Here is a 13638-nt window from a genome sequence, read left to right as displayed (position 1 = left end):
GCAAAGTATTAGCCTTGTAGTAAATGGTTAGAAAAGCAAGTGTCTATCCTCTCTGAACATTCAGATGGATGAAATTAGGGGATAAGGGGCTAAACTGGGAGACTACAGATCTAACAGCAACCGCAAAGCAAGTACGCTGAGCCAACTTTGAAAAGTGAAATGACAGTATGGCGGCAACCCCTATATTGTTGTCAACACATTATTGATGACCTTAAGAGATATTTAAGGTCAATGACATTAAAATCCAATTCACCTAGGACAGTGGACCCTTCCGAGCCATTGCTGGAGGACTGGTATTCAGGGACATCGAAGGAGCTGAGGGCATCATTGTCAATGGACTGGGAGATGTCCTGGAGCTCCTCCATGCCTTCCATGAAGTCGTCATCAGTGCACAGGGGGCTGCCCAGCACCGAGTCCTCCAGGGGAGAAGGGGGATGGTAGTGGCTCTCCATGTCGACCATTGCGGTGGCGGAGCAGGCGGCCGCCACTTTCAATCATCAGACTGGAGACAGAGGAGAGAAGGAGGGTGGGGGGGGGGGGGGGGACAGAGGTTAAAGAGGTGCAATGGACACTCAGGCTGGCAGATAAACAGAGACAAGACAATAATACATTTTAAAGGTCACCCCTGGATACGAAGAATCTACATCCTCTAGCTCTGTGAGGGTTTACTTACATATATGGTACTGCATCGTTTTAAAATCAGCTTGCTTACATGATGTTAAGCAGGTGAAATATGTCTACTGTTTTCAACAGCCTACTTTAGTGTTAGCATGCTGATATATGCTACTGAGCAATACAAATAAACATGTTACTAGTCTTACATGTATTTTGTCCTAAATCATAGTTTATGGTAAAGTTTAAGAATCAGAGAAATTTAAACTGTGATCTGATGATAGCGCTAAATGTAAAATAATGGGAGCCCAAAAGTGTAATGACAGTAGTGATTCCTTAGGTACCAATGGTAATTCATCTCATAGTTGTTGAGACATTGCACTAAATACCACAAATATCAACCTTATGATGGTAATAATGGAAAAGCAAAAGGATGCGAACAGTCATGGAGATTCATCAGCAGGGCCTCACGAATTTCCGTTTTGATCAAAGTAGCCCTACTGACGCTGCCATCCATGAAGCCATACCACTAGCATGACGCAAAACTGATAACGTCATTTATAACATCAACACTACATATCTTTCAGCGCACATAACTAAACACAACACCAGTGAATACATTTAGGTGTTATCATTAGGGCTGATTTAACGTGACCATGCACATAAACAGGTGATGTGGGTTGCTAGAGTTGGTCATCATCCAATGGGGGACTGAAGGACATGGAGTATCTTATGACACAACACACTCCACTCCTCTGAGCTCTCCGCTCAAAATACAGTAACCGTATCCTCACAAACCTCATAGTGGTGCGGGAACAGAGGGACAGAGGACCCACAGAAACAGAGGCAGGCGCAGAGACGTGTGGAGGAATGAATGTAGGTCAATGGGTTGGCTTAGGTTGTGTTGTGATAGAAAGGCTGGGGGTAGGGGGTTTACTAAAGGGGACATGACAGACTGAATCGTACAGTAGATGGGTGAGATTTTGCTTAATTGCAGAGGGGATACATAGAGCACTAAGAAGTGGGCTTGCCTTCTTGGCTTAAGTTAAGACTGACAATCAGTAGGGCCTTACATTGCATATTCAAACTTTAAACGTTTGCGTGGAAACTGGGTCAATCTTCGGTAAGCCCTCTCCATCGGGGCCCCCCAGTAATAAGAACATGAAAGGGGGGCTGTGAGATAGCAGCTGTTTGTTGTTCAGCCGTTCCATGCCCTCACATGCCTTTAGTTTAACCTTAACTTGCCCCGTTGGCACTATACACCGTTTAATAAAAGAGACTGACTGCACGCTCAAAACATTTCGGTCCCCAGTGTTAAGTGTGAGTCTATTTAAAAGGTCTAATGACATAAATACATGGTTTGAAGTAACTATAGAGAGTATAGTTCATGTAGATATAGATTTGCTTCAAGTGCAGGAGGCAAATAAAAGAGATACATTCTCATTCATTTTCAAATGCAGGAATTGCAGGGTTGGAACCATTGGGACAAACAGCAGGGAAATGCACAGAACATTCAGACAAGTGGGGGTGTCTGTGTAGAGCATGCAGGAGGAAAGACAAAATGTACAAATTCAGCTCCACAAATCACAGTAAAACAGGCGCTGGGCCGTATCAATAATCTCTTGTCCAAGTTGACATCTTGATTCATCAACACGGCCACTTTCTGGATATATTCTTCACTATTCTCACATGGGATCACTCTGACACACACCAACATTTACTAGGGGGCTGGTAGGAAGTATTCTGGACAATGTCCTGAGCAAATGAGCGGGACATTTGCGTTCTCAAATATAGCCTCTTTCCGCAGACAAAACCACAATGCATGAAGAAAATGTCATCAGAACTGAATCCGATAGTGAGAAGGACCCTGGAGATTCCTACCCATTCTCAAATCATGAAGAGAAGTCTGTCACGTCAGCGAGCACTTTTACTGAGCAACTCATTCTACAATACACTTGTAATTGTGAATGAGAGCAGTGTTAGCCCTGCTAGGATAAAGCAAACCTCTTTAGCATTCAGCATGTAGCTCCTGACCTTCAGCTCTTTTAGAGGACATCCTGTTCCATACACTCACTTCACTCAGCACTGTCTCGTTATAAAACTGCTTCAGGTCTAACATAAAAGGCTTCTTGGTGACAGTTTTACTAGCGTCAAACTTGTGCCTGTCAACTATTTAGGAACTTAATTTGGTGCGATCAATAAGTCCAGATATGGATCAGTCTGCAGTGGAAAGTGCAGAGTGAGGCTTTGTGTCAACACACATCATGCGTAGCTTTCTATTTAAATAACATACATGACACAAGCTCTATTCTAAACACATGACCCCCTACCAGCAGAAAAGGTGGACCAAGGTAACCTTGTGTTTCCACCAACATACACAACGAGAATGTAAACACACAGAGCTACTTAGCTACAGATGGCAGAAGTCTAGTGGATTAAGACAGAGGAAGACTGGGAGAGGGTGAAGAAGAATGTCTGTTAAGCTACATTACGAAGCCATTTGTTTTGGGGTAAGAGTATCAAAGTCAAGGATGAGGGTTACATTGACAAAAGACCTCAAGGCCGACGATGCCATGGTTCATATAGGGTGGGTACATGAAGACACTGCTACCTCTTGAATTCAATCTCTCTGTAAAATCAATGAGTCCCCCTTTTGGTTGCTACAAAAATAGGTTTAACTGTGCGCACGTCTGTAACACTAACGCAGGATGTACGAGTGGAGCATAAATAATCCATACAGTCCGATGGATTTCTGCACTGAGTAGTCCCTCCCCCCCCCCCCCCCAAAACCCCCCATTAAACTCCTCCAACTCAGGCAAGACCTATATTAGACAGACAGGCTGTGAAGCAACCACTAAGCCCTGGCTGAGGGAGATAAACAGGATCTGAGCAGGACATGCAGACAGCCTTCCAACAGAAAAGGACATAACAGAGAAAGTTTATAGAGCTAGATCCTCAAGACATAGATCTGCGAATCAGCAGCGCTGCTGAGTTGACAGCCTCCTTACTGATATCAGTCAATAAGAACTTGAAAGGAACTATGTTATCTGATCACGTGGCATATAGCCACACAGTAGCTGATCGGAGTATGAATATAATCACTCAGTCTCAGTAACTAACTATTGTTTCTGGGGGTCCAGTCAAGATTCATGCTTGACAAATACAAATAGCAAAGGGTGTGATGACAAAGAAACAGACATAAAGCTGGAAGCAGACCAAAAGGATGGAAAAACAACATGATGAAAAACACTGTTGTGCTTCCAAGTTCAGGAGAGAACATACTTTGGCAGGGAAGGGAAGTTTGATCATGTACTATTTGTGTGATGTGGTAATAACAAAACCTGTATTGCTACCAATCATTGAAAGACAGTTTGTAATTAAAGGTAATAAAATAAGAAACACAATAATAAAAATAAATAATAACAATAATAAATTCAGTCCTCCGTTCGACTTTGATCCCTGCCAACATGACACCGGCTCTTTCCAAGAGTTTGTGTGGTCATTCACTGTGTATGCATGAGTGTGTGTGCTTGTGAGTGTGTGAAAAAGAGTGCACCTCATGTTAATGTTTAACCAACCCATCCTGTGGCCTGACAGACAGGCCTATAAGGAGAAGGGGCCCACAAGGGAAGACCAGTGGTCTTAGAGTAGGAACATGGGCTGATGGGGCTGATGGGGCTGCTGCCCCCCCCCCCCCCCCCCCCCGCTTCTGCCTGTCCATTTGTTTGAATGGTTCACTCTTAGGAGCTCTGCCTGGACCGTGCCCGCAGAGTAAACACTCGTTTGAACCCTTATCACTCAGGGACAGATATGCTGGCCGGCGCCCTCTTATCGTTATGTAGATTGGCCAAAGTACAGGCCAGGGAAGAATTGACATTGGACTTGAGCTGCAGCCTCGGACAGATGAGCCATATGATAGCTAACCTTACAATCACTCTGCTATCAGGTCACTTACCTCAACACCGGGTCAAGCTGATGTATAATTTCCATTGTTTATTTCAAATCCATGCCATGAATGTGGCAGAGGTTAACTCCTCACCTCACCACCCCCCTTCCAAACATGAAAGAGAACCCCAGGCAGCCTTCAGTTGTCATAACAACTCAAAAGGTGTTTAGACTGTCCGGTTTGGATGGCTGCAGAACTCCTGATGTAAATATAAAGTATTTAAATGTAAAAGGCCCATTCTAGACTAAAGAAAACAACTATTCCTACAATTTAGACTATGACACACAAGTGAGAACATCACTAGAATAATTTTATATTAAATATCTGCCAAAAGATTGATATTGCTTTGAGGTGACTGCTGGTGAGCATGGAGCTTTAATCTGTCACGTTTCAGTCACTATATCTCACACACTTTCTCACACGTCCAATAGAAACTCAAGGTACCAGGCTGGGAATGCACAATGCAGGAAAAGCTTGTGTGTGTGAGTTCCCAGACATATACAATACAAGTTTACATGTATGTGGAGACGTCTGGAGGAAAGCTGCATCATGGAAACACATTTTGAGTCAAGCAGCCATGTCAGGTGTGTTTTGATAGTCAGGTAGCTTATTCTAGGTATCAGAGGCAAAAATAGCACAAACCAAGGGTGGTGGAGGGCTGTGCTCTGAACCCACTGGCCAAGGCAGCCCAAATCACTTCCTTTCTGAAAGTTCTTATTCGGGAACTGAATATACCAGGAGACCTTTTGAGGATCTTTAACAATTCACATTCATGACTATGACCTACATTTCGCACATTCACCGTACACTGTTAAGCTGTATACCAGTAGGATTAACATATTGGCTATACAACGTGAAGATCCATCATTGGCCGTCAGCATATTCAACTCCCACAGCTGCAGCGAGTTGAGAAATAAAACAAGACCCATAAACCCTGGCGGACTCTGACCTCTGCATTGACAGCGTGTCTGGTGTCAAAATAATAATTAAATGTCCACACATGGTCACGAGACGATAGCGCATGTAATCTGACCATAAAACACTGCAGGAGGTGCAGTGTGACAGTGTATCATGTGACCTTAAAGGTCTGCAGTGACCCTTCACGCTGCGTGGTTGACCCCCCCCCCCCACAGCATTATGTGCTGGTGTGTGTGATGTCCAGTCAACATGAAAAATGGAGGTGATGCTCTCCGCAGCAATGTGAGATAAGATTATCCTTCATCAGTCCCGCTACGGGGGGAAATTGCTGTATTGCAGCAGCAAAGGAGATGGTAAAAATAGAAAGAAACACCAGTAAAAAGCTAATAAAGTATAAATAAGTAAACAAATATAAACAAAGGGAAATACAACAGAATACATAGGGTGATGTTGAAATATCAAGGAAAACTCATTCAGGGATAATCAGTTTTGGTAAACATGTCAATACAGAGAATATAGACAGCTGGATTTGGGTGCATAGACTGCATCGCACACAGACTTGTACTTAAGAGGGAGGACCACCTACACGTGACCATCAACAACACACATCTCAAGAACTAGAATAGGGATCTTACTGGCTCATGTTTTTAAAAGGTGGTAATTACATACATTTCTTTGGACAATTCTGAAGTATCTTTAAGTTGACCAGCTGTCTCAAACTTCAAGTAAATTACAGAAATAAATAAATATTAGTTTTAATACAAAAAAAACTACTAAAAGGAAACATGTTGAAAAAAAACTTTATGGGAAGTTTTTAATCGCATAAAGCTTTCTACTTTGAATAGAGTCCTGATGTGTCAGCAACATCTGAGGTTGTGTGCAGAAATGCCACAGCTGCTGTGTAACCTTGACCCGCAGCACGGCCCCAGCTCAACTCTCTGCAGCAGTGTTACATGTAGTCACAGCTGAGCCTGGCAGGCTCGGCCCTCGCTGTTTCCAGCTGCGAAAATCACCCACAGCTAACAACGCTGTCCTTAAGCAACACCTCCACTCTTTGCCAAGTGCAGGCTCCTGGCTGCCACTCTCTGCTTATTTCCAAATCAGTCACATGGAACAAGCGGGCCACCGTTACAAAACCTCTCTGTGGTTCATCCACGCTGGAAATGACTAGTGTGGAAATTGCCTTATTTTGTCTCAGCTGTAGACAGATGTAGGTCCATGGTAACAAGACAGAAATCTGACCTTGCATTTATTTAATGGAGCAACCACACCATAAAATATATAAAAAAGACAGACACTATCATTGTGACTGTTTTCCCCTCTTTCCATGCTCATGTTTTGATATACAGACAACAAATGTCAACATGACATATACTTGTGCTCATTTCAAGGATTTTTAACATTATGTCCAGTGCAAATATGCTCCATGCATAAAAATACTGCACGTGTGATCAGCAAAATGGACATATCATGGCGGGTGCCAAAGAGAAGGGAATGTTCAACTGAGTCCATACCTCTCTAGCAGCAGCCCTGTGCCCTGAGGCTGTCAAGATACAATACCTTCATTCCCCGACAACACAGAGACACAAGGACAGCAGACAAAGGGACGAGGCTTGTTCAAGCATTTTCTGTTTCGAGGGAGTTTTTGCATTAATAATGAAAAACAATGGGGTTGGGAGTGGTGCCAGAGAACAGAAAATCACCCAAAACTGAGATGAGAACAACATGAGGCGGGGAGCGGTTCGTCTTCGCTCTGACAGCTGTTTGTATCTTATTTCATTTTCCAGCATGACACTGGAGTCCTGAGTTCCCCCTTGCCGGCTGCCAGAGCAGCCCACGTGTTTGTGGGGAGACGTGCAGCACACAGGCCAGGGGACAGGACTCGGTCATCAGCTACTGTCTGGAGTAGGGTCTCGGTGTATACGACAAATAGACCAATGGACTCTGATGTGCAGCGCATAATCGAAATGAAAATCTTGTAAGTCTGTCCAAGGGCCACAGACCTCTGCATTATAGCACATTAATTGATTCGGAACACCCAATCACACAATACAGTTGTCTCATTCTGTTTGCTTCTCAATAAGATCTGAAAGGGTCTGTTTAACTCGCCGTGGCAGAAATAGTAACCTTAAAACCAAAACAATCTTTTCCCTGCCTCGACCTCTGGCATGCTCATCTGTCATGTTAATAAACGCTGTGAATTCCCATACAAGCGTCAAAGAGCTCTGCTTCACCTTCTCAAGCAAGGCTGACACCCCATGAATCCTGCAGAGGCCTTGTTTGTTCGCTGTGCACAATAAGAATCAAAAGTAAAATGAGGTCATAGAAGATTAAGTATTTTCTGACGGCGCTGAGAGACAGTGGGCTTTGTCAGTAATAGAATTAAAATGGGAGAGTAACTAAGACCAGCAGGGGGGGGTGAAGGTAATTGATGAGGATTTCTACAGGCCGCGGCTCACGTGGACGAGGATCAGATACCATTGCCTCAACGTAAAGTTGACAAGAAGGAGTAAATCTCCCAACAATGGGTCTGTCTTAGTCTTCGACAAAAGTGATGTTGAAAAAATGTGGCGTGCAAACCTGAAACACAGGCCTGGGAGAGACAAAAGAGCCACAGTGAGAAAGACATTCCTTTACAAGCGACACCAGTCGGAGTCCTCCTGTCAAATCCTCCTGCCGGGTCCCCTCACGGTTTAAAGCACAAAACTCGGCTTATACGCAGCGTTGCTTCCCGATCATGAGTGCAGACAATCTCCTGTCCAGAGCTGCTTACTGTAAATCTGGCGGGGGGCACCCAATCCTATTCAACCCAGAAAGAGTTTAGCGTAAGGAAGGCTCAAAGAGGAGCAGACCTGGCTCAGATGAAGGTCAAACCCGGAACCCATAGAGGACACCAGTTGCAAAACAAACGCATCTTAGACATGACTGCAAAGAGACACAACAGCCCTTGCTGAGCTGAACACTTTGGACTGTGGGTGTGATACTACAGGTGCATGGGAGAAGGTGAAATTTGATCCAGGAAGTGCAGCTTGAATAACACCTCCATGACGTTGACGCTTTATCAGACATCACAACACTCGTCGGCTGGGATGTAACAATATCTGGAAAGTAATCACAGCAGCATCCTTTCATCTTGCATCTTAATGATGGAAAACAAAGAAAAAACGGTTTCATTTACAACTTAATGCACAAATATGTGTCCTTCATGGTCTTGTTTACCCGCTAAAGCCCAATATGGAGCCAACTCAGCTGCCTGGAGGAGATGGTTTATCCTTTTCACTGTTAATGCTGCTTTAAGGCATCAAACTAAATGATGGTTAGATTCTCCAACAACACCTGGAACACCTGTCATATGTCAGACAGATTCTTTGTTGTTACTCCTGTGTCCAAATGAGTCTGACACCTTGACTTCCTTTGAGCCTAAAAATGCACCACATGATTTTAAACACATTCAATGTAGTTGGAGGACGCCTTAAACAGTTTGTTTCAAACACAACCCAACCGCCAGCCCCTAGTTCAAGACCCCCCCCAGCTTTAGAGGCGGATTTCTCTGGGGTTATTCTTTCAAGTGACAAATACAAGAAGTGCAGAGTGGATTAGGCAGTGGTATAGTTCATCTCTGTTGGACACAAGAGTTGGAAGAGCCTTCTGAAGAAAATATCCCCAGTGGTCACATTTATTTCTAGCACTCTTATGCCATATGTTATACAGGAACTTGAAAAAAAGGGTCGTGAAACTCAGCTCTTGTTAACATACTTTCAATAAACCTTTACAGGCCAAAAACACAGACACGTGATAAAATGTTCAGCTGGCAAAGGGACCCTTTCTTGTATCTTTACAAGCATATTAGAAAAGAACCTACTCGACAAGGTTACAAGGTCCTGTACAAGTGGATCAAACAACAATAAAATGCATTACTAATTAAAAATGTTGTTATCTGCATTATAGATATAGTTCAGTCAGACAGCTCACCATCAAATGTTTAGTGCAACATGTTAGTGTTCGGCGTCTAGGCTCCAACATAATCACGCCCCCAGATATGATTACATAGATATGATGGGAGTGATGAGCAAATATTTATAACCCCCCAGTCGGAGCTTACAAGTGGATGGTGTGGTGGTGGGCATGCAGCAGTAAAGGGAATGATGGGAAAATCAGCTTAAATAGATCGCCTAATAGGGTGGGGGTGTATTATAGATGATTGTGTAGGGTGAGGTAGGTCACATGATTGGAGCAGCGAGTAATAATGAATATAATTTTGAGTGACCACTCATTCATCAGGACAAAATTGACAAGCAACCAAACAAAGTAAGAAAGAAGAAAAGTATATACCCTCCCATATTCTCCCTTCCTTATGGACAAAGACAGTTATAATATTACAGATATAATATGGATTTTATTACAGTAATCGCTTGTTTCCAGTGTGAAATGTTTTCTGATTTTGCCTGTATGGTGCATATTGGCAGCCCTGTAATCCATTGCCTAACCCTCATGTTATATATGCTATAAAAACGAGGACTCTGTTCTTGTTTCTGTCTTTAGAAGCCGGTCTCTCTTCCGGGTGTTAATGCAGCAGTGCAGAAGCTAATGAAAGGTTTCAGGTTTCTGGAGGACAACACTGTCAGAGTGCAGCAGCTAGAGAGAAACCAGCTACAGGAGATTTAAAAAAAAAATAAAACATTGGTAGGGCGAGTTCCTTAATGTTCACTTAAAGCAGAGCAAGCACTTGCCTGAACAGCGAGGTCTGACCGTTTGTCTCATGTACTGTGCACGGCAGATAACACTATCTTTAAATGCATTGCATTTCTCAAACTATCACAATAGCAAAGTCTGATGAATTACGAGCTGTGATAAGACTTGAAAAATAAAAGAGGGCACTCCTGCAACACTGGGTTCAGACAGGGTGTCATATTTACTTCCATTTGTTTATTTTTCTAATAACTAGGATTTGACATTATCTCAGTGTTCTCTGTATTAACTCCACCCATTTAGAACAAAACTAAATCACATATATACATTCAATGTTTTTCAATTTTTGTTTTCAGTTGTTTCTTTAAAAAAATATTACAGGGTTTTTCTTAGCATCACTAACCAGTTTGATAAACTGAGTAAAAACAGTTCTGACTGAAGACCTTTGATCCTGAGGGAAATTCCACATCTCCGTGGAGACCAGCTTTAAAGGGTCAGCAAATACAGGTAAAAGCCTGGTACACAGCACTGAGCTGTATCTTGATGTGCATGTATTTGGAGCAGGACTGTGCAGAATAGAGAACCTGTCTTCAGTTCCCCTCAGAGTCTCACTATTAGAAGACGTGTCTGCAGACAGCTGGATCTCCACATGCACTTTGCAATCGCGAATAAAAATGTGAGTCTCTTTCAACCACGTGCCTTCAAAACCATAATCACACATTGTCTCGCGGTGGTAGCCAGTCAATCCAAATGGCAAAAATCATAATAAAACATGAAGGTTGTAAAAAGGAACGCTGAAGGGCTTCTACTGTGGAACTCCTTCCTACTTTATTGATTTGAAGGCATTTTAATCTTAAATGGACATTGAGGGGAGGGAACAGTTATAAGAGTAGACACCTGAAATCACAGATAGGACCGGTTTAGAAAGGATGCATTCCTATATTGCCTAGGGGAATGGGACATGTATAGGATTTGGGTCAAATTTCCCTTCAACAGAAACAAGGCCATCTGCCCTTTTTAAATAAGGGACTAAAGCTCAAGTTGAGGTGTTGAATGTCATGCCCACAGCTTTCACATAGTAAAAAACAATATTATTCACTGTGACTATGCATTTCTTCCTTCATATAGGAACCATATGCAACAGTGATAAGTAAAGTGTTTGGTAATCTCTGAACTTCAGTCATCACACAAGGTAAACACTTCTCCTTCATTGATTAATGAATAATTATGTAACTCCCCTCTGTTAGCTGTGAGGAACAGAAGTTGTGCACGTCAGGCGCAAGGAGAGTGAGGGAGCGAGTCACTGAGGTAGAGCGAGGTGTTGAGAGAGAGTGAAATGCTTCAGGAGTCACAGACAGCACCTGCAGATATATTCACCACTGCTTCCACCATTCCATACATCCAGCACCGCAACCCATCACAGTAAAGTGCCTGACGCAGATTATAAGCAAGGTTAAAATAAATAGTTTTCATGCCTTTGGGGATTTTCACGCAATATATCAAACCTGTCTCAAAGGCTTATAGGACTAGAAAGATGAATTGTTCAACTATTAAGCTTCATTCTTGGCATGTGTCTCCTTTGTGGGCCTCGGAAGTGAAGAGTCAAATTTGGTGCGATCCAGACACGCAAAAAGTTCAATATTAATGAAAAATGTTATAAACAAGCAACCAGTGGTGAATGGGGGAGGGGCAGTGTGCCTTCAGTCTGTGGGCCAAGTTGTTAATGTTTACTTTAAAGTTCCTCTTTGGTTAATTCCCCTCAAAGAAAAAGCACACCATTCATTCTATTTACATGTAGCTGAATTAGACAACTCATGCTCAAGCCTTAAAGTCGTGAACTTTGCATGTGTGAAAAAATAACCCCAGGTGAGTCAAAACTCTGTTGCTGATAAATCAGGTAGGATGAACACTGTTTTCTAACTTTACTCCCCAACATAGACTGTTTATAAAAAAGTATATTCTAGGCCTATTTTAGGAAGTGCTCACGAATGACAAGGAATCATTATGAGGATGCTCCGGGGCATTAACACAGGAAAAGCAAACAGTCCATTCCATGCAGGCAGATTTACAACAGGTGCTGCACATGCATTTTATAGAGTCATGTATTTCAGTAGCGTCCGTGTCATGTGACCTACTGACTCCAAACCAATGCTGATTTGTGTTAATTACCTGGACAAATAAGACGGAGCTCCTTTTATTGGATTTTAGTGCTTCTGATATTTTATAATAATATTTTGTCCAATCATATTTCTTTCAGTCGCTTCCATGTCATGTGACCCCATTCAGGTGTCATGGATGTGTGTCCAGCAATCAGAGCTTAATTTACGCACAACATCGAGCCTCCATCGTTACTGTCAGACCTGCTAAGCAGAGACATATAAGCGATGTGCAGCTTCTTCTTGCAGCAGGCAGATAAACAGCCTTTGTATCAAGCGCATGGCTCACTGATGAAGAGCTTACATCACAGAGAGATTGTCTATTGATGAGCCAGGGCCACTGGAGCTGCGCAGGCGTGCACGCTGAAAATCGCATCAGCACCCTCTCTCCATACAATAACAATGTTATTGCACACCTGAAGGAGGATTTATCGATCTGCCGCCCAGCTGCATGCAAACAGCCCCGGGTGGGCGCCCTCTGCTCCCGGCTGCAGAGCTGCTGCTGCTGCACCGTGCGCTGCGACCCGGCTGCAGGAGCCACATTCCCTCACAGGCTGCCGCTGCAGGAGAGTGCACCTCGCTCAACAACACACACTGTTAAGAAACAGTCCAATAGAGACTCTCTACCTTCCCATAAACAGCCCGATCCGAAGCCGCCATGTCCCCGGGAGTCTTCGGTGCCAGATCGAGAGAGGAGCGAGGAGCAGGAGGGTGAAGAAGAGCCGCCGACCCGCCGACCGCGTCCTTGTTTGTTTCCCCACAGCGCTGCCGCTGTCAAAAGTCCCCCACCACTTCCATACAAAGCAGAGCCACGGCGATCACACCCGCAGGAAGTGACGCCATGACTGACAGCTGGTTGAGAGGAGAAGCCCACACCCCCCCTGACACACCCATTGTCTTAGCCAATAGAATCAGCGGGTCCCCGGGAGAAGGACGCCCCCGCGCCATGGTGACAGGCCCACCGGGTTGGGTGAGGTCGCTGGAATAAAGAGTGCTTTTAATAAATGTCCCAATAAAAATGAATGAAAAGACGACAGAGAAGTGCTGCTGCAGAACGATGGGTCCAAACATATCGGATGTATTGTGATGTGATAATCAGAGACAGGGCTTCTGAATACAGGCTGGTGACATAAGCACCTTATATGAGCCTCCTCACATCATCACCATCATCTTCCTCTCTCAGTTCATAACATTTAATTCACTTTAACAAAGCTTTATTGGTACATACAACACTATGACGAATTCACTTTTGCATAAACTTAAACATGATTAGTGTACACACAATGAAAACATAATTCAACATGTCGTTTCTAATAT

General features: G+C 43.5%; 1 protein-coding gene across 1 annotated transcript in view; it reads right to left on the bottom strand.

Moving 5' to 3' along the window:
- Window positions 1-13173, bottom strand: part of pparab (peroxisome proliferator-activated receptor alpha b) — a 32711-nt gene extending 19538 nt beyond the window's left edge. Inside the window, exons 1-2 of the mRNA XM_062389955.1 lie at window positions 12949-13173; window positions 254-502 (exon numbers count right to left, since the gene is read on the bottom strand). Of these exons, the coding sequence (XP_062245939.1) occupies window positions 254-461 (208 nt within the window). The 5' untranslated portion in view covers window positions 462-502; window positions 12949-13173. The remainder of the gene's footprint in view (window positions 1-253; window positions 503-12948) is intronic.
- Window positions 13174-13638: the final 465 nt, after the last annotated feature.

This window comes from Platichthys flesus, chromosome 6 (assembly GCF_949316205.1).
Source record: "Platichthys flesus chromosome 6, fPlaFle2.1, whole genome shotgun sequence".
Taxonomy (NCBI): Eukaryota; Metazoa; Chordata; class Actinopteri; order Pleuronectiformes; family Pleuronectidae; genus Platichthys; species Platichthys flesus.
This window is presented reverse-complemented; position numbering and strand designations above follow the sequence as displayed.